The sequence below is a fragment of the Aythya marila genome (assembly GCF_965140915.1).
Source record: "Aythya marila genome assembly, chromosome: 20".
NCBI classification, from domain to species: Eukaryota; Metazoa; Chordata; class Aves; order Anseriformes; family Anatidae; genus Aythya; species Aythya marila.
In genome coordinates, this window is record NC_139061.1 from 3,229,519 (window position 1) to 3,255,660 (window position 26,142).

At 51.3% G+C, this 26,142-nt stretch overlaps 2 protein-coding genes across 2 annotated transcripts; both read right to left on the reverse strand.

Moving 5' to 3' along the window:
* Window positions 1–383: 383 nt before the first annotated feature.
* RCC1L (RCC1 like) lies at window positions 384–16,349 on the reverse strand. The gene is made up of 11 exons (XM_082776673.1): window positions 16,038–16,349; window positions 15,325–15,454; window positions 12,845–12,973; window positions 11,901–11,967; window positions 10,759–10,810; window positions 9,371–9,455; window positions 8,250–8,431; window positions 5,977–6,061; window positions 4,745–4,918; window positions 3,307–3,392; window positions 384–1,697 (listed from the first exon to the last, which is right to left on the reverse strand). Exons 1-11 carry the CDS (start codon window positions 16,332–16,334, stop codon window positions 1,620–1,622), a joined length of 1,365 nt encoding a protein of 454 aa, XP_082632799.1. The 5' UTR covers window positions 16,335–16,349; the 3' UTR covers window positions 384–1,619.
* Window positions 16,350–17,493: 1,144 nt separating this feature from the next.
* On the reverse strand, window positions 17,494–25,758 carry NCF1 (neutrophil cytosolic factor 1). The gene is made up of 11 exons (XM_082776652.1): window positions 25,621–25,758; window positions 25,076–25,156; window positions 24,683–24,758; window positions 23,209–23,374; window positions 22,909–22,964; window positions 22,676–22,798; window positions 22,065–22,172; window positions 21,296–21,413; window positions 20,484–20,591; window positions 18,723–18,865; window positions 17,494–18,097 (listed from the first exon to the last, which is right to left on the reverse strand). Exons 1-11 carry the CDS (start codon window positions 25,690–25,692, stop codon window positions 17,979–17,981), a joined length of 1,170 nt encoding a protein of 389 aa, XP_082632778.1. The 5' UTR covers window positions 25,693–25,758; the 3' UTR covers window positions 17,494–17,978.
* Window positions 25,759–26,142: the final 384 nt, after the last annotated feature.

The window sequence follows — 26,142 nt, forward strand, 5'->3', positions numbered from 1 at the left end:
GGTTGACTGCAAACTTTGGCTCACCTTCGTGATAGTTCATGTGAAGTCCTCCATAAGTTATTGCCTCAGCATAGAGCTCGGCCCCAAGCTCTGGTCAGGCTAACACAAAACCAATTTGGTACAGAAATCCAGCTAATGCAGCTAAATATGGCATCCTCAGGAGCATGGCTACAGGCCTACAGCAGTAGGGCTCCTCCTGGGGGAGGTGTCGCAGGTGACAAAGTTCCTGCCACACCACTCCACGCCAAAATGCCTGAGTTTAAACACAGACTGCAAGGCAGAGCAGCCCCTCTGTGAAGTGAAATAACATTTCCATTATTAAGAAACAAAGATACAAAGACTTAATCGCTTTATTTATAACAAATGCTTGGATTTTGCAAAAATAACATTTTTAAAAATATGTTTATTATTATTATTAATTTATTTTTACAAAGCAGGAGTACCCCATACATAACTGACACAGCTATGCCTGAGGGTGGGAGCATTTCACAAGGACTGTCCCACACTTCTGTGTGAGATTTGCTGAGTGCCTGCTGCAGGCACACCCAGCTGCTGCTTCTCATCTCCTTTAGCTCACTGCATCCTAGATGAGCTTAACACAACTCCTCTGCTAAGAAGGCACCACGAAACAAGGCTGTGCCTACAGCCCGCTAAGGCTCACGCACTACAGAAGAGCCAGGCTCAGCCCAGGGGCTCTTTGCAACTCAGAGCCCCCGTAACCCCAGGGACTCCCCAAAAATCAAAGGCAGCGGTTTGTGATCAGCACACGGAGACCACTACGTGACAGTGAGTGCTGCTTATTTCCACTGCCTGAACATCAGCCCCACGTGCAGCTCAGAGGGACCTTTATGGAAGTAGGCTGGAAACAAAGATGCTGGACTGGCCCCTGCCCTTGGGCCTGTGCTTCCACAGCAGCAGCACTTTCCCCCTGCAGACAAGTTCCCACTCCCCCAGTGGGACAAACGTGTTCCCTGGATGTTCCTTGGCTATTCAGTCTGCAGTGCACACACAGAGCCTGTGGCAGGTGGCGTGCCCAGGGCTGTCTGCAGGCCCCTGGCCATGTCCAGCTTCCACAGGGAACAGCAGCCTGGGCAGAGCACAGTTGGGGGGGATGCTGAGCAGAGCTGTGCTGGACTCCAACAGCCAGAATGAGTTTTCTTCTGCATAAAAAAAATAGTAACTGTAAAGCTTTCCCTGGGGAAATAGCTTGGCTCAGTCCAATGCTGACACCCCAGAGCTGGTGACAAGGAAAGCACCTGTAAACAAACGCCCTGTGCTACAGATTTCACCTCACACCAGTCTTCCCTGAGGGAGATCTCTTCATCCTCACACACAGGATGCACCAGCTGCGGGCTGGGCCTCAGCCTCTTTGGGAGCTTGTCAGGAAGCAGCCAGAGCACTCCGTGCACTGCTGCCCTCCTCAGGGAGCATCCTTCCCTCTGGCAGCCAGGTCGGGATGTTTCAACAATGCAGAGACGAGAGCACCCCGAGGCACTGCAGGGGCTGTCCCTGCCCACAGTCACTTCTTGCCCAGCTCCATGGAGCGAGTTTTCCTTTCCCAGACGCTCATCACCGAGCTCCCCATCTTCAAGGCGCAGCGCCGAGGCCCAGCAGCATTGCTAGGTGAAAGATTTAACCATGCTCACCATGTGATCCACGCCACATGCAACGTCCACCACCTCACCGGGCACAGTCACCTGCATCAGAGCAAAAGAGCAGATTATTTCTCAAGCTGGTATCTCACACCCAGTATTTCTTTCCTATTTCTCATTCCCCCTCCTGCTTAATATACCACTTGCTTTTACAGGAACTTTCATCAATTGATATGTCAGCTTGAGAACCCAGAGAAAGCAAGATCCAGCACCAGACGTGCCTGTGCATCAAGCTGCCAAATATTCCCCTTCCCCCCTCCCAGGAGGGCACAAAGCTCTGGAAGGACAGAGAGAATCATCTCAGCAGCAGCCAGTGAGGAGACCAAAGCCTCAGCCCATCTGCTCAGCAGCAGCACAACCGACCACAGCAAAATGCAGACAAGAGGACGAGGGCCTGCCCAAGCACCATGAGGATTAGCCTCTTCTCTCATCAGCAAGGACAGGAGAGATGCAAGAGCTTGGCTTTGCCTCAGGCAGTTTTTGCCTCGACGCTAAGCAGACCCAGCTCACCAACCAGAGCAGCTGCACTTCTTGCACTTCAAGTACACTTACAGCTCAAGGAAAGCTGAAGCTACAGAGGGCAAGGTGCAAGCTTTTCCTCTGAGCTAAGGGAAAGTAGAGATGGCTCGCTCTAGAGTGGGACGTGACAGGAAAAGAGCCTGGTAACTGCCCTTGTTCTGGTACACCGCTGTACCATAATGGTACTTTGGTATCTCCTTAGGAGCTGGCTGCTGGAAGGAGAACTACCCTCAGCATCCACCCCGGGAAACGTGGACACGCCGTGCGTGGTGCAGTCAGACCCTGCTCAGCCACAGTGATGTGATTTCAGTCAGATGCTCCAGAGATGGTCTTGGGGGTTCCTTTTTAAAAGGAGCAGAGCACATGCCAAAGAAACACATCCACTGCGGGTTCAGGCACACAGAAGGGGACTGCAGGGTGGTCCAACTGGTCGCCTCCCTCCTCTCTTACGTAGCCCCTGGTGGAGGCTGGGAACATCTGTTGGGCTGAGCACTGAACTCTGAGAGCTAGACTGGGGGTGTAGAAAAGCTTGGCTCCAAAGCCAACCGAGAGAAGGGAGTGGAACTGGAAGCACTGCGGACCAGCTACAAAAACAGCTCAGTGGCTCCTGCTGTAACTCCAGGCAGCCCAGTGACCCACCGCCACAGACACATGGCTTGGAAGAGGAGCAGGGCCAGGCAGCCCGCTGCTATTTGGTCCTGCTGCCAGCACAGCCTGACTGCCATGACCAAAACACGTGTAACACAAATCTTACAGGTCACAGGTAACCAACGCTGGCAGTTTTCTTTGCAGTATGCACAGAAATAAGTGCAGGTCAGAGGGGAAGGGAAGAGGCAGTCAGGCTGGGGACATGAGGAAGAAGCCATTCCTGTGGTTCAGGAGTGATGGCACAGCACCAGGCCTTGCTTTGGGATCTGAAATCTATACTGAAAGAGCAGAACCAGAAGACTCAAGTTTACTGAACACCTCCACCCCTAGAGCACACTAGGCAAGGATCTCTGGAAAAGAAAGCAGTCCTACAGTTATCTGAGGTTTCCACTTCTTCCAAAATTACTTCAAACTATGCAGCAAATATTTCTCAGCCTCAGTATAACAAAGGTTCGCTAAGAAGTACACTCTGGGTCTTAATCCTTACCCTCCATGGGAAATACTGGTCTTCCATTCTTCCAATTCCCAGGCACCCTCTTAGATTCTTGCCCCATACAAAGAGTTCTCCTCTGTCTATGTAGAGAGAAGAGAAGAAAAAAGAATGAAAATAGTCCTTTTTTTTTTTTTTTTTTAAATGAGACTGCCCTATTTGTGATGTTGGCAAGTGTGGCTACAGTGCTGCTGGGAGTATAAAGGGTTATACACGCAGCATGAAAGCCCTGAAGTTCAGTTCCAAGCACAATAAATGTGCTTGTGCTTGGGGAAAGCGATGCCTAATGAGCAGGACAAGTAGCAAACTCTAAGCATAAGTCTGCCTTTGCCTTCCCTTCTTACAGCTCTTGCTTTGGAATTTTATTTGAAGAAAGAATGCAGCAGAAGAGATTCCAGGCAATCATTTGTAGTGAAGTGAATGAATTGCACTGGAAATTAAACAATTAGAGCTGACCCCAATAAGCTATCAGTAAGCAAGGCAGTGAAATCTGCCCCAAGCCATCACCTGGACACGGGCTGTTCAGCTGCCTGACAGAAGTGACCTTCTAATGGTAGCTGGGGAAAAGAGTCTTGTATTCAGCTGTATCGGACAGAAAGCATTTGTTAAGCCTCTCAGCACACAGATCTCAGAAGTGTGCAAATCAACTGCACAGCACAGACAGCTAAACCCAGAACACCAGTACCACCTAGAGTGTAACTCTTCCTGGCTCACAGGGGACAGCAGTTACAAGCAGCCTGTGACCAGACTCAGCATCACGCCCACAGCTTCCCCGACAAGGACCAAGCACATCGGCACCCAGCACTTCTCACCAGCAAGCTATTGCTTCTGCTAACGAGTACACGGGCTCTCTGTGTTGCTGCCCCCTGCTGCCCATCTTTAAGTGACCTTCACATTCAGAACTTCCTTTTAGAGACAGGCAAATGCACCGTGTACATACTATACTGCCCTACCCTCAGCATACTAGATGTGTAGGTCTTCCACCTGAGCTTGCTAACTGAATTGGTGAGGGGGCAAGAAACCCCAACATCTCCCCCTGATTTAGACTCAGTTTTACCTTGCCCATTTATCACATGTACTCCTCTTGCTGCTGAAGTGTAACTGACTGACTTACTCTGTACAAGGAAATTAAAAAACCTTCCTGGGTTTCCTGTTTGAGGGTGGTTTTTTTTTTTTGGTATTAGGGCTTATTTAAGAAAGTGTTATTCTTTTAAGTCAGCCCTAGAAGTGACAAGTAGGTAAGAGCCCTACGTTCACATTGTAATGAGCTCAATCACAGCAGTACCTATGCTTAGAGACCATGCTGCCAACTGAGACCATGCTGCCTGTCCCTCCTGCTGCGTTCCAGTGTGGTTTAAGAAAGACTTTTTAGCTTTCAAAGCTGCCAACAATATAGCCACGTGACTTTCTCTTGACAGCAGAAGTAGAAACTTACTTGTAAGTGCTGCAAATTGGCTGAGTCCACAGCGAACATGAGCAACGCGGATGTCCGGATTCAAGTCTGACCAGCCAAAGAGGCTGGGCGGGATCATCTCTGGCACCGCTGTTTCTGTTAGGTTTGGTCCTTTCCCAAGAATTCCGTATCCCCAGACAAAAACATTTCCTTCTTCTGCATCACAATAAGAAGGAATTCTGTAAGAACGTCTGCGCTTGTGAAATTCACACCACGACCAGAAGTTCATCAGATCCAAAGGTACGCTATCCTTTCTCCTACAGCAGACTAACTCCTTCTGAACATTTAAAAGTATAAAACAACACATTGCCATCCAAATGCCTTCATTTATTTTTTTTCTAAGCTGCGTAAGCCAGTCAAGCTTCATGGGCAAAACTTTCATGGGGGAAAAGTGCCAACATAGTGCAGACTGGATAAAATACTTCAGCTGGAGGCTGAGTGTTTTATTATCACTGCTCTCTCCTTTGAGGCACAGCCAAAGCAGCGGCAGGCTGGTCGCCCTGCCTGGCATTCTGCCTCCAGCTGGGTGCCTGGGAAAGGCAGCAGTTGGACAGCGTAAGACAGAGGAAGTTGCTACAACTGCCAGCCCCACTGCCTTCATGCTAGCAGCTCCCACGTCATCACAGCAACAGCACCGTATAGAGGAACCTCTTCATCAAGAGGATCCTTCCTCAAACTAGTAGGATCCTTTCCCTCAATCCCTTATTCAGCAACTTTCAAGCTGTGCAACACTGGCAATCCCCAAAACTATTCCATAAGAAACCTGCTGCAGTTTCACTGTCCTCAGAACCCTCTGCTTTCCAGCCTGGTTTATCAAGGTTTATTTACTTGTCAGACTTATACTGAGTCTGAAGGGATGTTCTCCCTCTCAAGTGTTGCCTTCCTTCCTATATTCATCTTCATACAGGCCACACAGGGCCCATGTGATGAGAAAACAAGGGATCAGAGCAGCAGGCAGTGACCATGCTCTCCTAGCTTGCGTAAGCACCACCAATAGCACACACACACTTTCCACCAGCACGGGCTAGAAGAGATGCTCCATGGCTTGTGCAGAGCCTCTCCAGAATGTTTTTAACCACAGTGATCTCAGTCCCCAAGCTCTCCTCGCACAGGCAGCGAGCCCTGCTTCAAGCGAGCAAGATGCCTGCTCCAGTAAGTTACAGCCCACCCACTGCAGGGCCCTGCAGTGGGCACAATTGTGGAAGCAACCTCACCTGTCAGCACAGCATTGCCCGTCCCTCCACACGCAGCCTCCTTTATCTTCCCGATCTTGAACGGCAAGTGCCTGGGAACGCTGACCTGCAGGAGGTTGCAAAGCGTCATTAGAGACAAAGTACTAAACTGGAAACAAGACATACATTTTTAACTTGTCCTCTGGTTGTGGTAAGAGCTCGCATACACTGACAACTTAAATGCAGACAGCCTTTGCTGCCTGAATAACAGAACGAATGCAAGTCCCAAGACTAAAAGAACTACATGAAATTCATTAAGGTTGAGAGTGCAGACACACCAGAAAGAGCTACCCAGCGGAAGCCTACGCAGGGCAGCAAAGCTGGGAGCACTTAAGGCCTGCTGGTGTCCCCGGCTCTGCAGGTCACACAACACCACTGTCAGTACAAGACCACCCTGCCACAGCCTCCCAGTGGGCAAAGTAGCAAAGTCACTGAAATGCTCTGCAGCAGCATTTCTGAACACACCAAGGAAAGCCACTCAAAGAATATCAGTCTTATTCAGTAGGGTTGGGTACAACAGAAACCTACAGAGCTTGCCAGGTGTCAACACTGACCTCAGACATCACAGGTAACAGCCAGCTCTGCACTTTCACAATCTGGATGTTATGTGGTACCTAAAACCCCAGCTTTGGCAGGCATGCCACTCATTTGCCTCAGACCTCCCCGACCTCAGTCGGGAGCACGCAGCAGCCAGGAAGGTGCTACGCTGCTTAACCTGGCCGCTGTCCTCAGGCCTCCTGGGTCCCAGCAATTAGCCCTACAGTAAGGGTAGGTCAGGAGTAGCAGGGGACACAAAGGTACCTATTTAATAACAGCCACACTAATGCAATTGCCCGTTCTTGGCCTTCTGCCACGAATACTGAGTATTATGAATTCCCTGACTGTTTTCTGCACTGCCTCTAGGAGACCATCTGCCTAATGACCTCAGTACCGCAACATTTAGTGTCAAGTCAGCACTACGTTCTTTCCCCATGTAAGCTGCTCCAAAAAGAAAAAAAAAAAAAAAAGTATCTTCAAAACACTGGAATTTGTTTAGGAGTCAGCTATAAACCTGCTGAAGTAGCTGGTGAAAAATTCAGGCCCACAGCACAGAGCTCAACGTTATGAAGTATGGAACTAATACAGCAGAGAAGCTGCTTTCTTTATGTGTCTCAACAAAACCTTGATCAGATTTTATTAAAGCAGCTGAAGAGCTAGAAGGACCCTCTGTGTACACTGCCTTCCATGGATTCTTCTGCAATATACTTTTTCTTCTTTCTACAGATCTTAAGAGTGCCTCAAAAATCGCTGTTCATAATTTACAAGTAGCAAGATTGTAGTCCCCATGTACACTAGCCAGCAGCCCAGTACTCCATCCTGCAAGTCACAAAAATCAAAAACCTGAAAAATTAAAAGGCAATTCCCCTTTACTTCCTTCCAATATTTATCATAAGTGCCCAAGAAACTACGACAAACAGCCACAGAACCAGTTTATAAACAGTCAATGTATTTCCCACTCAATGTTGACAGTGAGTGAGAACCAATCTAGTCTGTGGGGTTTCAATGAGCAACCTCAATCGAGTTACTACAATTCTGGGGCTGGCTATTTGTTGAGGTGCCTTTATACCTCAAGTTTTAAGTTGATGGGTACAGTTACAGCATTATTTAAGGCAGAAAGTATTGGGAATTAAATGCTGCTACGAAGCACACTTTAAGGATGTCTTGTTTCATCACCTTCCTTTTTATTATCAGTTGCTTTCTGTGGTGGGGAAGAAGTTCAGGTGCTCCTTTACCGTGTCAGACTCTGAAGAGCCACACAATCCCACCAGGGCTGGTTGGAAGGCACTTCCAAGGGTCACCTGGACCAAAACCCTGCTCAAAGCAGGGCCATTCAAAGTTCTTGATTAGCCAGCCAAAAATCCTGCTTCTTCCGTCCAGAAACCAGCACAAACACTCAAACTGGATCTCCCTTGGTGCAAAGTCAGCAGACAGGGGATGAGGTCACAGGGTGTGCTCTTCCTTTGTAACTGACAAAGTGGTGTGAGGTCAGCCAAACCTCTGCCTGTCACCAGCTAGCTAACGTACTGCCCTAAAGCTACACGACCATTTCAGACAGGTTGGCTTTATAAGCACTGGGAAAGTCAGCCTGCTACTGGTGTTAGTTCATACTGATTTATACTGCTGTCAAATAAAAAAATAAATAACAGAGCTGGGAGAAATGTGTCATTTTTAACCGCAGCATAACAAACATGTAAACCCTCCCCAGGCCAACTGACCTGCGTGGTTTCTGTGACAGATGCCAGCTGCAAGTACTCGGAATTCCCCCAGCCAAAGAGGTCTCCCTCATCTGAGACAGCCAGACAGCAGTCCCCGTAGGAAGAGACCTGGATAATGTTCACTCCAGCAATGTCACCACCTAGCTTCGTAGGAACACTGGTGATATTGTAGTGCCCAAGGCCTGAAAGGAAGAGGAAAGAGGTGATCAAGATTTTTTTTTCAGAAATACTTTAATGCCCACATTGGACCATTTTGTCACAATACAGACCATTCATCTTTGTCTGTAACAACCAGCCCCAAACACCAGATCTGCTCTCTAGTACTCTCTAGAGTACAAAGCAACTTCACACAATCACACCTGGAAAAGTCTAGGCCCTGGTCTCTCATCTGCAAGAGTATGAGAGCACTAACCAATCCAGGCAGTTACCCTGAGAGAGGCAAACTTTCATAAAGCTGCTGCACCGTGTCTTCTGCAAGAACAACCATGAGCGACAGCACACTGCAACATTTTAGACAATAGCAGGTGAAGTGGCAAAAGATGCTGGGAAGCAAGCACACTGTGTGACAGCTGCCTGGATGAGAGGCCAGAAAGCAGATGACAAACAGGATGGGCTGTGGTATGCCTGCAGGAGAAAACCACAGGAAGAATCCAGCTTCAGGAGCTGGAGAAGGACTAAACAGTAGGAAATACTCTAGAAGAGTCCTCTGACAGCAAGAACCCGCCCAAAGATCCCATACTAAGACAGCAGCAGCCACCAAAGGTCTCTGAGCAGGAAGCAAAACAGACCCTGAAATGAGAATCAAGAAGCAAGATCTGCGCAGAACCAAGGAGCTCACTTTTGTGTGCCATTTCCACATTCCCTCTAAACTGAGGTAGTAAATACAGAGTTCTCCTCAGACTGCGTGTTTGGATGCATGCTTGGATTGCCAGCATGGCATCCTATAATGAACTGGTTTGTCTCTGTGCGGCTACCCAAGAGCATTAAGAACATCTGCACACAGCTGGAGACACCAACCCCTTCGCATCCACACATGGAGACCAACATCCATCACGAGCTCTGGATGCAGACAGCTCATTAAACTCATCAATCACTAGAGCACAGCTGAGCTCAGCTCCTACCTGTTTGTCCATCAGCTCCCCAACCGCACGCAAAGACCGTGCCTTTCTCGGTTCTAAACAGACTGTGGTCCTGGCCACACACAACCTGCACACAAACAAAAAGCCAGAGCTGGTCAGGAAAGGTCCCGTGTTCAGAATTGATTTAATGAAGCATTACAGGCAGACAAATTGAGCAATGAACCTCTACAATGTCTGGCAGCACAGATTTGTGACCTTTCCCTGCACATCCAATGGCTCTACAGACAGGGAAAGCTATGAACAGCATGAGATGGCACAATAAACAGAATTTTCTTCGTGGAAAGTGATGCTGCAGCTGACTTGGTCTCAGATCCAAAACAAGGCTTGGTTAACAGAAAGCTCAATTCAGCAGTGCAACGTAACAGAGCAGTAAAGAATAAATAAGAGCTCTCCCTTCCTTCCCAGAGCACTACCACATGGCTCCCAGTTCCAGCTACAAACTGCCATTGATCCCCTGCCACGCGAGCGCTCTAAGAACACATCTGTTCTCAAATGGACATTTACATGGAACCAGCAATCATGTCTGCCACAGGCCTGGCTTAAGTTAAAGCCTACATCTTCAGGAACAGAGCCTAAACATTAGCCAATGATTGCAGGGGTTAATCCACAAATTAAGAGATTGACTACCAAGAATTTTAAACATGTAGGTGCTGTGAAAGTACGAACAGGTACCGTTTACTCAACTCCCCTTAAAAAGCCATAAAGAGCATAAACAGAAGTTTATGAGCCCAAATCTAAACATAACTAAGATGTACCACGGTGGACTCTCATAGTGCTGACCTAAATCCTTGCCTTTGAGGAGACTGCCTGGACCAGGAGCAATGTGCCCACAAAGCACTGTTACAGCTGCCCAGTCATACTAGCGAACGTCTCCTGTGCCTGGAAGTGCTGCAGCAGTGCGAAGAATCGGTGGTACATACACTGCTCTGCAATCCCTAAGCAGGTCTCGCAGTTCACTTTTGCCGTGAGGAAGGCAAAACTCAAAATAAAGCAGTTGCCAAGTGACCAGGACTCCCACAGCCTTTTCTGCCAAGCTTCTCCCCAGTCAGTCAGTCCCAGTGGCTGTTCCTCCCGAGGCAGGGCCCTGCAGGAGGCTGCTGCCAGCCCATTTCTCCAGCTTGTCTGTGGCCATCTGGATGGCAACACAACCTCTGGTGCTCCTCCCATCTTGGTGTCATCTGCAAACCTGCAGAAGGCACACCCCATCCTCCAAACCATTAACAAAGCTGGTGCACAGGATGGGGCCCATTGCCGACCCTGAAGTACACGGGGATTATCAGCCCTTGGTGCCACTGCCCACTGCCCTCCGGACCAGCCATTCAGCCAGGTTTCAACCCACCTTCAAAATTAGGTTCAGAAGTTCCTCTTACCTGGACAACTCTGCTGTCAAAATCATTCAGCTGATGAATCAAATGGCTTTCGCTGGACACCACCAAACAAACAACAACCAAGAGAAAAGGCAACACAGCAGAATTCAGAGGACTGCAACTGGTTAGCGTGAAAGCAGACCTGACTTCACTGAAAGCCACTTCACTAGGACAAGAGAGATTCTTTCACATTCTTATATATTCAGAAAGCACAGTTCCACTCTAAAATTCATTCTCCTCTTTAAGAAGTTAAGAACTGTCACTACTTAAATATAATCTTTTAGGGGAACTGGGGGTGCGAGCAGCCCTCAAACACCTTCCCTAGTCTGGAAAGAGCACAGTAATACTGCAGCGCCTATACAGCGCTACGCTGAATTACAGACTGACCAGATTTAAACCCCAGAGCACGAACAAAGCAGCGTCAGCATTCATTTACATTTTCATACAAAGAGGAATTCTGAACAACCCAACTGACTAAATTCCCGTATCCAGGTGAAAAAGAGCTGGCTAAACTACAGCTATTTTCTTAAACTCTACAGGCCAAGTCTTGAGGATTTAAGAGCAACCAGCAAGATCTCTTATAGGCCTTGCCAGGGAATCAGTAACTTTCAACATATTCCCACTACCCGCTTGCATCACTAACGTCTTATTAAGTATTTTGAGCATATGCTTTGGTGTAGCCCGCAAAAACACTACAAAGGAAAAGCAGTACAGATTCAAACAGTTACAGCAAAGAGACTCAGTAAAAGGATTCTTTCATCATTACATAGCATTTCTAATGCCCTCAGAAACAGCACTTGCGCACCCCTCTGAGAGGCTAAAGGGAAAAAGGTCTACTAACACTGACTACCTCGGGCTAGTTACAAAGGTTGGGTTTTCCTCGCTATGCCCTGTGAAAACTGTCAGATGCCGACAGCTTGTTCTATTTTATGAACATGGTCAGAAGAGCACTCGTGCCCAGCTTGGGTTTAAAGCCAGGCTCTTTGTATGATGCCTGCAGCATAAAAACCTGTTCTCAGACTCTTTAATCTTGAACAGTATCCTTGTACCACCAGACTTTTCCTACCTCCAGGTTTTACTGAAGGGTTATTTTCATGCAATAATGTTTTTAACATCAAGAAAGATCAGATTCTTTGGATTCTCACCTGTAAATTTCATCTTCAACAATCTTCCGACCACACTGTCCGTAAGAATTGTTTCCCATGGTGAAGACTGAAAAACAGTAATAAAATGCATGAGTTTTTATTATTGCCCAGCCTCATGAAAGCTTCTTTGCAGGGACACAGAATATTTTCATGAGGTTCTCAGCACAAAAGATCAAACACAGTACTGTAAAAATTGGCATAAGCTTTCTTCAAAGCAAGTCCACTTAAATTCAAGTGCCCAAAGCCATTTTAGCCAACAATATCCAGGCGGTAGTGCTGCAGGCACGGGGCAGTACCTGGAGCCCAGTGGCTGTTCTTCACTAATTGCCTCGTTCAATCTGCCGTTACCAAGGAGACTCCGAAATAGATCAGCCTCCCACAGGAGCATTCAGGCAGCCAGCTCACCCAGCGATAAGCAGCACTGGATTGCTGTGTGCGGTGCTGAAGCCGCTGCACCAGAATTACCAGAGACATGGAAAGCCAATTCACAAAGCAGATCTTCTGTACGAAGGCCTATTAATTCACGGCTTTTATAAATGCAGCACTCAGGGGCTTCATAGGGAAAGTAACACACAACTATTGGCATAGCCATCCAAAACGGAGTTCAAGAACACATCTGCCCGAACGAGACAAATAGCCTACACTTAAACGAGGCCTGGGGCTAAATAAACAAACCGTATTTTGCAATACTTGTAGCAAAAAAGCATCCAACACGTTTACAGCTTGAGCCAAACAGCATGCAGAGCTCAACACCTGGTTATCAGCTGAGGCCTCTCCCTCCTAGGAGCAATCGCACAAAGGCCAGCAGCTACCTGCACCACATTTACAGTGCAACAGCTCATCTGGGGTCTAGTTCTCGAGGATATAAGGCAATCCTTCTCAGATTTTTTTTAAATGAAAGCACAGTCAGGCATCCCTTGTCACCAGCACAGGCGATCCCATACCTCCTTCACTGTCCGTCAGGATCAGGGAATGGGCTCTCCCGCAGGACACCTGCAAGACTCGAGTCTGCTGTGGCTTCTCCAGTGGTAATGGAATTGGAGATGGTTCCAAGACATACTCGTAGCCTTTAGCTTAAGGAATAGAGAAAAATTAGGAAGTCAGTTCTATAAACCAAATTCATCAAATATTTGTTGATTACATCCTCCATACACAAACTGATCCCTATGTTGTTAAAAAGCAGACGTATTTTAGAAAGCCAGGATGCTAAACAAGTAAAATGGCAACTGATATTCACCACTGGGAGGAAGAGGTTAAAAAAACACAAAACAGTGATGACTGAAGCCAGGAATCGTAGCCTAATCAAAAATCCTAGAGACTGAACCATATTAAGGCTTCAGGTGGCCAGAACTGGGAAACTGAGTCTTTCAGACATATGTTCAACCACTTTGGTGAATAAAGCTGGATTACTAGAAAGCCTAACACTAAGCACAAACTAAAGTGCTCTGTACAACTGGGGATACTGCAAACAAGGTATAGTATCAGCAACCACAAAAAGACAGCATGAAAGGCAACCAAAAAATCTTAGGGCTTCATATTTAAAGAACAGCAGATTAAAGGCCCTTTCAGAAACAGGCACGCAAGAAACATTAACAAGCAGGGCTCCATGAGGGATAAGAGATCTAAGGTTTAAGAAAGGAAATGACAGGCTCTACTCCAAGCAGATTTAGTAACCTGAAGAATATGCAATCAGTTATGGTCAACTGGGGAAAAAAAAGAACAGCAAAACAGAATCAGTATTTGGCAAAAGGTTAAGGTGAGATAAAAAGCTTTGATATCAAAAGAAAACCACTTGAACAAGTGAAAGCAAATCCCAGAAGACCTGACGCAGCATTCTGCTCCCATGTAGCAGCATTTTAACTAGTTCTCACCGCCTTCAATTAGAAAAAGAAACAGAACACCTACACTACTCTTACAGTAGGACACTACTGGATGTGAGGAGAGGGGTCACAACTGGCTGTTTGCAAGTGGCCTGGCACACAATGCAGCAGGGAGGAAAAGACAGCAAGGTCTGTACGTGTCTAAAGAGACACGGACATCACAAAGCAAGAGAACTTTTCCTTCTCTCTCTTCCTCCCTGTTCCTTCCAGTCAAGCCAGCAAGCTACTGGGATCTGTGGTAATGAACTCAGTGCCATCACTGATGATATCTGAAGGATCTCGGAGGAAAAGGAACAACAAAGTGGCTAAGGCAGGGAATGGCTAGCATAAAATATAAGTAGTTTAGCTTAGAAACAGCTGAAGTTAGACCACGAAATACAATGGCCTGGAAGCTGGTGAGTTGTAAGTTCTCCTGGAAACAGCTCTACACAGACATGGCATTAGAACAAGCAGGTAACAAACCAGGTTTGCAAAACCAAGTAACAAGCAACTTATCCAAAAGGAAGCCTGTCTGAGAGAAGTTAAATAAGGAGCAGCAGCAATCCCACTGCTCTGCAAATCGCTTTCAACAGCTCTCAAACACTGCACATTCCCTTACTTTGGGCTTTAACTGCATAGCTATTTAACCTGTTTCTATCCTCCAGCAAAAATAATTGATACATGAGAGGAAAAACAAGAGAAAGACAGAACACTCCTGATATATGAGCAGGTGCAGGACTCAGAGTAAGAGCTAACACCTTTAAAAGCAAAACCAAATGGAGGTTCCTGTGGTCCCATCATTTTCCAGTTGCTGTTTAAGCCACACACATCTGCTGCACATGCAGACTCTTGGAAATCTATACAGGATTCTAGCAGTAATACACAGGAGGCCCACTGTAAGCTTCAGCATCCTCCATAGCAACAATCATTTTCTTTTGGTTTGCTAGAACATTTAACCTTTTGCCCGTAAAAGACACACCATACCTTGATGGATTAGGCTCTTACAAGGCATGAAAAGGAAATAAATGGTTTTCTGCACAGAAACCATCTTCTCACATATATTTGAGAGCTTGTAAGACCAAATACCTGAATAAAGTATTTTTCCTTCAAAATGCAATTTTGTATTAAAACAAAAAAAAAGAAAACCTACAGCTTTACAAGTCTCCACTGACTTTGCCAGAAGACTTTTGTGGGAGAGAGTTAGTTCAGAGATCCAAAAGCAACAGAACTGAGCAAACCATCTTGCCAGCACCATTTTATTAATGAGCCCACTATCAAACTATGGACTCAAAGCAGCACCCTAACCTGCAAACATGCACTTCTGCAGAAAAGCTGCTTCCACTTCAGTTATAGCCAAGCAAGGACACAAGTATAGTGCGTAGAACAGATGGATCTCTTAAACAGTTACAGTGAAAACAACAGCCATATTAAGAAGATATATAAATTTAAAGAGAAGTATGGCCCTGTGGTCTGCATCACCCCATGAACGTTTCCATGCCCGTGACCCACGCCACATGTATCCTGCAGTGCCACCCCATCAGTCCTTACAGGATCTCAATCCTTACTTCTGTCTCTTATGCTCCTCTGAAATCCAAGCTGGGAGTCCTTGTTCAGCCCCATGCCCCACACTTTGGTGATATCAGTGGTGTTAGAGGACAGCAGCGTGAATCCATAGCCACAGGCAGCAGAGGTGATCTTTGAAGGCAAACAAAAGCATAACCTTTATCAATAAAATACTGTTTAGGAAAACAAGCCCCAATCCAGACAGTTTTCTCATTAGCAACTCTTTAAGCCATGTCTAAATGCAGCCCAAATTCATGGCCCTTGGGAAAACGATCAAAAATCAAGTTTAGTGATTAGCATAACGGTGTAATCACAAGCCTAATGTTAGTGATTTCGTGTTTTGCTTTTGTGCTTGTACAATTGCTTCTGAACCCATTCAGACACAACAGCAAAACCTATTTGCTGACCCACATCGGGAGATTTAAATAATAAAAAGGGAAAATATTAGGGGATAACAGCCCCACGTTGCTCTTTTTGCCCGAGGCCCAGCCATTTGCCCTGCCTCCAGCCGGCCAGCAGAGCACAAGCCCTGACGCACGGAGACAAAAACACAGTAAATACAGCAGGAGCTTCTACTTTCCCTCAAAGAACCCCAAAAAGGTATCGAAACCTTCTGCTGCGACAACCAACCCCCCTCCTGCTATCAGAGGCCTGTCGGGGGCACACAGGCCCGCCCACGCCCGTATCGCCTGTCGCGACAGAGCCCCCCCGGCACCTTGCCGTCCGTCTCCAGCCGGTACGGGGTCGGCTGCACCCGCCGCGGCCGCTTCCAGCCCGCGTCCGGCCTCACGAAGCTGGGGACGCCCAGGGCGCCCGCCAGGCAGAAGCCCCAGACGAAGACGCGGCCCCGGCGCCGCGCCGCCTTCCCCGCGTACTGGAACACCGGGGCCGCCTCGTCGGCCTCCCGCAGCTGCCGGGAGCTCGGCGGCCCCGCCGGCCGGGCAAAGCCGCGGTGGGAGGGAGGAGGCGGCGGCCGCCAGGCCCCGCTCAGCGCCCGCCTCAGCGCCGCCATCGCCGCCTCAGGCGCCCGCCGCCATTTTGTCGCCCCCTCACCCGCCGCCCCTCTGCGCGTGCGCCATGAGCGGCGCTGTCCCGCCCTATGGAGGCGATGCCTGCCTTAAAGCGGCCATGGAGGCCAGCAGGGAATCCTACAATCATCAGGGTTGGAAAAGGGCTTCAAAATCGTCTGCTCCAAGCACCGCCATGCACCAATGTCACCACTAAACCATATCCCCAGGCACCATGTCCAGTCGTCCCTTGAACACCACCAGGGACGGTGACTCCACCACCTCCCCCGGCAACCCGTCCCAGTGCCTGACTGCTCTTTCTGAGCAGAAATGTCTCCTCATTTCCAACCTAAGCCTCCCCTGGCACAACTTGAGGCCATTCCTTCATGTCCTATCACTGGTTATCTGCGAGAAGCAGCCAGAACCCAGCTCCCCACCCCTTCCTTTCAGGCAGTTGTAGAGAGCAAGACCCTTCACACAGGATGGGCCCCCAGCAAAAATGGGGATCCCAAATGACATGCAAACCCAAGCTCAACATAGCTGGTACGGCTGGGTGTGGTGTCACCCACATGTAGTCCTAGTGTTGTGCTCCATGTGGTGCAGCAGTGCTGTCCCAGCACTGCTCCCTGCACTGTCAGGCCGCCGTATGATGGCTGCCAGCCCCCCAGCATGGCAGCCCCAGGGCTGTGAGGTGGACAGAGGGCTGGGCTGGGCGCTGCTGAGCAGCACCAGTGGCTGTGGGAAGCCCAGCAGCCCCGCTCTGCTGAGAGTACCATGGGTCGCCCTGTTCCCCTCACACCCCACCACCATTTGGGGCCTCCTCATCTCATGGCCTCCTCGCCTCACAGCCTCCCTGCCTCATGGCCTCCTCGCCTCATGGCATCTCCACCCCATGGCCTTGCTGCCTCATGGCCACCCCACCTCATAGCTTCCTTCAAGGCTTGGCTCGCCCCAGCAAATATCACACCCGCACCCCCAGCCCTGGTTTCCCGCTAGAGGGAGCAAAGAAAGCTTTCATCAGAGAGCTGCTGTTGTTTAACCTCCCCAACAAATTTCCTCCACATCGACATTTTGTACAATATGAGGCCCTATCCCTCTGGCCAGAGCGGGTTGGAGGCATGGGGAGAAACGCCGCCATGCAGCCCATGGGAGATGGTGCAGAAATGCTGATGAGTTTATTAATCAGCCATGCAGACAGCATGAAAGCCTTGAAATACATACATAAAGTGCCTCTTTGTGCTACACTGGTCTTTGTACACATAGTTTACATGTTAAGGTTTTCCCACAATAATTGAAGGCCCCAAAAAGCACTGTACACAATGCCGGTTATTGATGAAAACTATGAAGCCATTCAGAATACAAATATGGTACAAAAGGGAACCTAGTGATGAGGAATCTTCAGCAGACCATTGGAATGCTCAGCCCTCAAAGATGCTGATGGAAGGTGTTCACACCTCTCCTCAGGGATTCACTGGGACATCTTGGACTTGCTGTGCCGTGGAATTAACATGTGGCCCCAAGCTGCATCTCTCCAGGCACTCAGCTGCTGTGGGAGCCACGCAGATCCCCCAGTCTGTCTCTGCGTCCCCATTGCATAGGAGTCGGTGGAGATAAAGCATCTGCTCACTTGGTTTTGGGGACTGAGGGCCTCACATGATCTTTCTCCTGGTGCTCTCTGTACAGCGGTTCATGATGAGGTCTTTGCTGGGCCGGGGTGGAACAGCAGGTTGAGCCTTGGACTTGTTCTCCTCTTGCTCATTTTTCTCAGCTATGGGTAAAGCAGATGTAGAGATGGGTCAGAGCTCTGCACCACCCCACACCTCTGTGGATAAATTCAAAGCCTTCCTATGGAAGAACCACAAATCGTCCTGCAGTTAACATGCACAGTATCAGTAACAGCAATATGGGCAATGATAGGAGTGCACAGAGGAAAGCACGGGTCCTAACAGTGGGCTGACCTCCCACTAGGACCTACTGAGGGCAGACATGCCACCACTTTCCTTCATGCTCCTTCTCTGTGAGACCTATAACCAGAGGTGAGAAAATCTGTTGAAAAGAAACCCTGTACACAATTTCCCCATAGCAGGACAGGGTGGACAGGCAGTGACTACCTGCGTGGGTTGTCCTACTGAATCATCTCCCTCCTGTGATGGGGCAGAGGCTGGAGGCCGCGCTATCTTGTAATGACAGCCCAAGGCTTGGGGCATGAAGTGCAGAGGATTTTGGAGAAAAGAAGACTTGTTTCCTTTTCTCCCCACAGATCTTTCAGTCTGGCACAAAGATGCCCAGGTTTGTTTGCTCACAAAACATCTCCAGCAACCACTGCTGGAGGTCACGGGACATGTCTGCAGAACTTCAGACCCATCTAGGGCAAAGGCCCCGCTGAGACTTACAGATGATGTTGGCCTTGTTCTGCAAACTGGCCTTCACGTTCCTCCGGCTCTGGATATACTTCCTGCTGTTCCTCCTGTAGGTCTCCTGGCTGATCTGCTTCCGACTCTGCTTGTGGATGCTCTTAGCATTGCGGATGGTGGATCTGCAGTGAGTCAGAAATTAAACATTAAGTTTCCACAACAGCAGCTCTCACTCCACCACTTTCTTGCTGAGGATGTCCCCAGTCCTGCCTCTCCCAGCCCCACTGCAGCTGGATGCTGCGCTTCCCCCTCTGCCTCGCCTAAACACCCGTACCTGCTATGCCTTTTTGCTTGGCAGAAGGCAGCAGGTGAATGCCAGCCCTTGCGGGTGAGCTGCCATGTACAGAGGCAGCTAGAGAGGTGCTTTGGAAGCAGGCGCTAGTGGGTGAAGCCTGAGCACAAGCCTGGGAGGTGGAGGTGGGGATGGCAAGAGAGGTCAGGCATAATGCTGAAAGGGCGAGCCATGCATGAGGTTTTCCCTGGAGTTCAAGAAAGCCTTGGAAGCAATGTAGGGCTTTGCTCACACATGGATGGATATATGCATATGGCTGCAGAACTAAGATCCCTGGTGTGGGGTTTTAGGGGACAGAGCTTGGGACAGGTGCCTGTGCAGCCGTTTGTGCGGCACTATGCCAGCAACAGAGAAATTACAGAGAGAAGTGAAAGGCCAGGCCCTGGGGCAATGCAGAGCCACACTGCTGTGGGAAAGCCCCAGCGTGCAGGACTGTCCCCAGGCAGATGGACAGAGCCACCTCTTTGTCGTTATTACCAGGGTGAGAGGTGGCTTCAACCGCCCACGGCATCGTCCTGCTCTGCTGGAGGCACCTGCAGCCCTCTGCAGTGCCCAACTGCCTTCAGCCCCTCCCTGGTTTCAACACGTGCCCCATTTCATAGCCAAGCTCTTCCCCGCACGGGCAGGTCACAGCCTTTGCAACGGGGGTGCTCTGAGCCCAAATTCATGCTTTGGCCACTCCCTGGTGAGCACCACCCCAGCCTCCATCTTCTGCTGCTGCTGCATGCTGCCATCAGCAGTGCCATGGGGATGGCTTTCACCACAGGAGCAAGTCACTGGCCTCACCGCCTCACCTCCCCAGAGGTATCAGGCAGCGTCACTGCACTCAGATAAGATTTGTGCTATTTTACACTGGCTCACCTTCAGCCCATGCTCCAGCTGAGCTGGATTTTGAGAGATTTTATGGAAGGCTGCCTTGTTTTCTTGTAGGGAAGAAAGGATCCAGGCAAGCTCTGCCCTTCCTAGCCATTGTCATTGCATCAGAATTAATGAGCTATTATTGCTTTTTATCTTTTTAATCAATATAAAATCCCTTCCATTAGCTCAAATCCTCCCATCAGATTAGGCCATTTGGCAGCTCTGATTACTCAAATCTCTCCTCGCTTCTCAAAGATTCAGTGGATGCACTTAAGAAAAAAAAAAAAATCTAATTTGAAAATTAAACGAGATTAGCCCAGAAAAGAAACTTTGCAGAAGGACAAGGAGAAATGTGCGAGGCTGTGCTGCAGCAGAAGTGCCAGCTGCCCGTGGAAGTCAGGAGCACTATTTTTGCTGCAGCCCTCCAGGATCTGCCTCCTGATCTCTCTGCCCTGCTCACGTCTCTGCTGGGCAGTTCCTCATTGCCAGGCCGAGCAGGGGACACCACAAAACCACTGTCTGGTTTCATTTCACCCCCCTCGAAGAACAGCTTTCACCCTCCTCCCTCCCTCCCGCAGCTCTTCTCCTACCTGCGGGGGGGAACGCTCCGGTTCCTCAGCTCGCTCTTCTCAGGGGTGTTCGGCTCCCCTGATCTCTGCAGGTACATGGAGGGGTAATAACCCGTGCTCTCATCCTTCCTGCAGGGTGACACAAGGAACATTGCTTGAGCTTGTGACTCGGTGGCCACCACCTCCTCGTGCCTGACGCTAGGTGTCTCGTGCTGCTTGCAGGGATGGGGGCTTCCACTGTCCCCCCACCTTGTTTGTTTGGGGCTCTCCCTGAAACTGGGGCCTGAGTCCTAAAACCAAGTAGGCAGCAGACAGAGCAAAGCTGCACAGTTTTCAGGGTCTCATCAGCTTGTATCATTTCTATTATCTCCTGTTTTGTTTTGGTTTTTGCATGTGACACATCAGCCAGGGCTCCCCTCCCACGGTTTGTAGCTACCACGTGTCCCTGCTGCGAAGGCAGTTTGTGACTCCCCAGAGCACAAATGCCACTGGGTTCCCCCTGGGAAAGTCCAAGACTACAGAGCAGGCCAAGGCTGGGATGAAAGCTGAGGTTGTGCAAATCAGATTGTGCCAGAATGCCAAATAACTGACACATTTTTTTCCATCTGACGCCTTCTTGGATATTTCTGAGGCGCCCAGCAGAGGAAGCCCCAGCTGCAATGTGGTTGCACTTCGCGAAGCCGCAAGGCTACTAGAAAATGTCCTGCAAAGGGAAGTGTTGGGCAGCGGCACCAAACGGTCTGCAGATTTCACAGCCCTGATGGGGAGGCCTCTGCTTCGCCCCTTCCCTCTGCCCGTGGCCCTTTGCCTGGCTTCTTCTCAGCGTCTCTCACCTGACGACCCACCAGCCATCGAGGAGCTTGTGGATGACTTCGATGGTGTCGCCCTCTGTCAGCGTCAGCTCGTCCTCCTCCACGGCTGTGTAGCTTTTCTGGACCACGTACCACTCACCTGTGTGTGTGAAACGGGGACGTTTGGTGGGTGGGTTGTGCGTCACCCCCAGCCACGGGGCTCGGCCTCCCCTTCCCCTGATCCCCGGAGGCACCAGAGCACCAACCCCAAATTTTTGGCAAGACCCAGGGGGCTTCAGGTCTCCAAGCCTGGACCGAGACTTCCCCAGCCCTGACGGTGCCTGTGCCTCATCCAGGCCCCTCCAGCACCTCTCTAGGAGAAAGCTGACGAGTGCAAGTGGAAGGATATCCTTCTGTGCTGAGGAGCATGTTTATAACTTGGGTGACTAAATGAGGAACGAGGAAGTGTTGTGCTAATGGAGTCCGTTGCAGTGTTTTGAAAGCCACAAAGACGAAGCCCTGAGTGCAACCAGCATGAGTCTGCAGGATCCCTCCCTGCTCGGGGTGGTGTGGGCCCGCTCTGCACTGAGCTCATCGGCTAACCCAGCAGCTCAGCAGGCAGCCCCCGAGCTCAGGGTGGGCTCTGGATGACGATGTGCATCTCTGATGAGCCAAAACCAGCTTAGGGCACTGAGCTGCAGGTCCTGATATCAAACATGAGGCGCTGAACCATGAGCCTGATCCCTCCTGGCAGCCCCTACAGCAACGCCTCCGTGCTCCTGGGGACGCCGTGCTTTTCTGAGCGTTTTACCTGCATAGTTGGGCTCCTGCTCTTCAGACTCATCGGGACCATCCATCGGCTCCAGGTAGGCAGCTGGCACCCAGCCCCGTTTATTCTTCAACTGGCAAAACCACCAGCCTGCAATGAAACCAGAGTGGGCAAGAGCAGGGACCACAGGGACAGCCTACACCAGCTGTGTCCCCTGGGTGGTGTCCGTGCAGGTGTCCCCGTGTCCTGTCCAGAAGGGAGGGCAGTGGGGACGGTTTGTTTTTGTGCTGTGAGCGGGGAGCCCGGCCAGCTCACCCTGCTTCCTCATGGGCAGGAAACCTCGCAGGCGGAGGCGTGCGAGGAGCTTGCAGGCTTTTCTAGGATTGCCTCACACCCTCCCCAGCCAAAACCCAGCATCATGTGGCTCCATGTGAAAGTGAATCTTGCCCCAGCGGGGCAGGGAGGGCTGCGGGGCTCGGTGCTGAGCTTCTGCTCTCCATCAGGAGACCCCGAGCCAGCCTCCCACCCCTCTGTAAGGAACGCCCCGGGGATGCTGTGGGGTGCTGGGTTCAGGCATGAGGTGTGAAGGCTGACCCCAGCCCTGCCGAGGTGGTGGCCAGGCCGGGGCTGGCCCTCGGGGCACGGACACTTACCGCTCTCGCTCTTCTCCACGATGTCCACCATGTCCCCAGCTTTGAGAGCCATCTCGGACTTGGAGCTCTTCTCGTAGTCGGCGATGGCTCGGTACGTCTGCAGGATGATGGGGCCCGTGATGTCTGCAGGGGAGGAGAGAGGCGTTCCGTCCCGGCCCAGAAACACCCCATTTCAGCCAAACTCCAGGACAGCCTAAGGCAAAATCCACCTGCAGCCCTCTGAGGACTCTTACCGCTGGCGTTTTTCTTGGCGTCCTTTGGCAGGAGGAACACCTCGGGCTTCTTGATCCTAGACGGGTCAGAGCAAAGGCAGCTCAGTGCTGGCACCCTTGGACATGGCGGCAATGCCATCCCCAGCATGGAGCCAGGGGGAGCAGGATGCAAAACCCACACATATTTCTGCCTGCCTAACCTCAGGGTGGGTCCTGAGGGCTAATTATCTGGCAACTAATTGTTGCTGCACCAATCCAGCACTGCCAAGCACCAGCACCGGGGGCTGGCGATGCAGTGTGCCCTGCTGCAGCTCTACTCACTGGCTGTCGGTGACGGGGCTCGTGTCGTCGGGCCGCACCTTGAAGAAGTTGACGACGAGCAGGCAGCGGGAGATCTTGTGGGGCAGGTTCACCAGCGCGTAGCAGTACTCGGCCAGCGTGCCCTGCCTGCTCTGGGTCGATCGCTGGCCATCGAACCACCTTGGGGCTGGTGGAGAGGGGAAAGGAGTCGGGACAAGCAGGTGAGAGCTTTGGTTTTGTCACTTTCTCCAGCAGGCTGCTCTGCATCGTTAATGCTGCCCTGAAAACGAGCGGGTTTGGCCCCAGGCTGCTGTGTGAAGCTCTCCGTGGACGTGCCCCAGCCTCCTCCTTCGTGGCCAGCTCACGCGGGGCACACGTGGGGCATGTGGGGAGCCGAAGGAGCTGCAGGGAAGCTCGCTGCAGGCTGCGGCCGGTTTGCAAAGCGCTGCAGCCGCCCCTTCCTCATTTCAGCTCTGTGCGGCTGGGGACGTGAGCGCGGCCCCAGGGCCACAGGCAGCTGGAGGAGAGCTTGTGCGGCCAGGCTCAACCCTGCAGCCCTTGTGAAGCTCTTAAAAGCCTCGAAAAGACCCCATTAGACCCCATTTCAGCTCTGGGATAACCTCCATGTCCATGCTCTGACTAAGCCCAGCTGTACCAAGGGCTCTCCACCCCTGGTAGCCCCAAAACACCACCGGCAGCCCCAACCCACGTCGCAGCATTGAACCCTGCATCAGGGTGTGCGTCTGCATGGCTCACCCAGCCCCTGCCGCTGTCCCACCCCTGCCCAGCCCCTGTCTCCATCCACCCCCAGGGCTTTCGGTTCCCCAAACAGAGCGGAGCGCTGCCCCAGGCCGGCCCCGTGCCCCGGGGGAGGCTCCGAGCAGCCTGGCACAACAGCAGCATGATGGAAAGGTCCCAGCACGGCGGGGGTGTCCGGCCCCACGGGGAGCAGCCACCCTGCTGTGAGCTGTGGGTTTACTCCTCCAGGGGGGTCACAACCCATGGCTATTTTTCATGCTCCTTCTTGCCCCATTTGAAGCAGGAAATTCCAGAAAAGAGGGATGTTTGCTGAACCGCGCCTTGCCTGGGTACAAACCGCCAGCTCTTTGGATCGAGTTATTCCCTCTCCTTGAGCACACACTGACTGCTTCCCTTCCTCTTGTACAGTACGGGCACAAAAAGCCATCCAGGGGGTGGTGGCACCGAAGGAGGGCTCTGCTCAGCTGAGGCTGCCCAAAGCCACTTTCCCTTTTGCATGTCCCCGAGGTGCCCGCTATCAGGGAGGATGGATGGGGTCTGCGGCCAGCTTCTGCTGGGGGAAGCAGCCTCCGTTCAGGCAGCCCCTGCTGGGGTTTTGGTTTCAAACCCAGAAGGAAGGAACAGAAATTGCAGCGAGCACCTGCGCAAGGGCACCCACAGAGCAAGGCAGGCGGGGACTTTCCCAACCAGCTGCAGTTTCTGTCCCAACCTCGGCCCCCGGCGCTCTGCCCCTCACCTGGTAGGTGCGGGATGATCCGGTTCTCTGGGTTGATGTCGCCAGATTCGATGGGGAACATCTCCTTCAGTGTTTTCTGCGGAGCAGGGACAGGCAGGGCCGTGAGGACAGTGCAGGGACCCCTTCGTGGCACCCTGCCCGCTGCTCACCCCCTCCTGGCTGCACCCCATGGATCGACACCAGGAGAAACCTCCCCGGGGGGAATGGGGCCAGCAGCTCCCCCTTTCAAGGCATGAAGGAGATCGAAATGCTGGGACCCAGGAGCCTCTCTTGAGCCAGGTTTGTTTTGGGGGAGTTTCAGCTGGAATTTGCTTTCCTTCCTTTCCCCTTTTGCCCCCTGCCCAGCCCTGGCGCACCAGCACAGGGGCTGGTGCCCACCCCAGGACCACTCACATGGAACTCGTAAATCTCGGTAAACCGGCGGTAGACGAGCTTTTCGGTGAGGTCGTTCCACTTCACCAGGAACATGTAGACCTGCAGGGTTAGAGCAGAGGCGCTGCAGCCCCGTGGGCAGCCAGGACCCAAAACCCTGCTGTGGCCGGAGCCCCTTGGGTGTCCCACAGACGCTTTGGTTTCAAATTGCATATTTTCTGTCTGTTCCCTCCTGCACAGCAGTAGCTGTGTGCAGGCAGCAGGTGAGCTGGGAGCTGGGGACACACAGCAGGGACAGAAACACGAGGTTGGGTGGGAATCAGAAGCCAGAGCCACAACAAGTCCTTTCCAAGCCTGAGAAGCAACCGAGAACTTGCAAAGGTGGTGCCCAAAACCTTGTGTGTTTAAGACATCTCAGCCTCTGGCTGCCTCCAGCTTGTACCACCAGCTGTGGCCCCTCCACTCCCACAAAAGTGATGCTCTTAAACCCTCATCAAATTTATCTCAAGAAATGCCTTGGCCAGGCTCCTGCCCCTGCCAGTTCTCACTGCACAACTCGTACTCACGTAGTGCTGGCTGGGGAAAAACCTCTTCTCGTAGCCCAGCAGCTCGATGTGCCGGATGAAGGCGTCCCCCATGGCTGCTGCAGCTCTGCGCCGTGCTCCTGCCTCCCCTCTGCCCTCGCCCCGCGCTCGCTCGCTGTTAAAACCCCTGGGAAAGCGGAAGCAGCGCTGCAATCGCGCTGTAATTGTTTACCCGCTGTGGTTTGTATTGAGCCGGGTGCTTCCCGCTGGGAGTCTTCAGCCGAGCCCCCTCGGTGGCGCCGGGCAGAGGGGAAGCAGGGAGGTGGCCGGGCCACCAGCCCCCATGGCCCAGTGTCCCCTCCACCAGCCAAGTGTCCCCTGCATGGCCACCCTGCGAGGCACAGGCGCTGCAGAGCCCTTGCTGCAGCAGCCACGGGAAGGACAAACACCTCAGCAATGGGAGCAGGAGCCTCTCCCTGCTGCCCTGCAGAGCTGAAGGTGCCACGTGGAGCTCCCCGAGCCCAGGGACAGCAGCACCATCCTCCTGGGCACCCTCTGGGGAAG

Excerpts from the sequence above, each read along its gene's own strand:
- NCF1 (XM_082776652.1), bottom strand. The coding sequence starts at position 25,692 with ATGGGGGACGCCTTCATCCGGCACATCGAGCTGCTGGGCTACGAGAAG. Across the intron at positions 21,414-22,064 it reads GCAGGAGCCCAACTATGCAG|GTGAGTGGTACGTGGTCCAG; the intron begins GTAAAACGCTCA and ends TCACACACACAG. Across the intron at positions 18,866-20,483 it reads CGGAGCGTTCCCCCCCGCAG|ATCCACCATCCGCAATGCTA; the intron begins GTAGGAGAAGAG and ends GACTCACTGCAG.
- RCC1L (XM_082776673.1), bottom strand. The coding sequence starts at position 16,334 with ATGGCGGCGCTGAGGCGGGCGCTGAGCGGGGCCTGGCGGCCGCCGCCT. Across the intron at positions 15,455-16,037 it reads GGCTGGAGACGGACGGCAAG|ATCACCTCTGCTGCCTGTGG; the intron begins GTGCCGGGGGGG and ends TTGCCTTCAAAG. Across the intron at positions 4,919-5,976 it reads GGGCAATGCTGTGCTGACAG|AAGAAGGAAATGTTTTTGTC; the intron begins GTGAGGTTGCTT and ends ATTGTGATGCAG.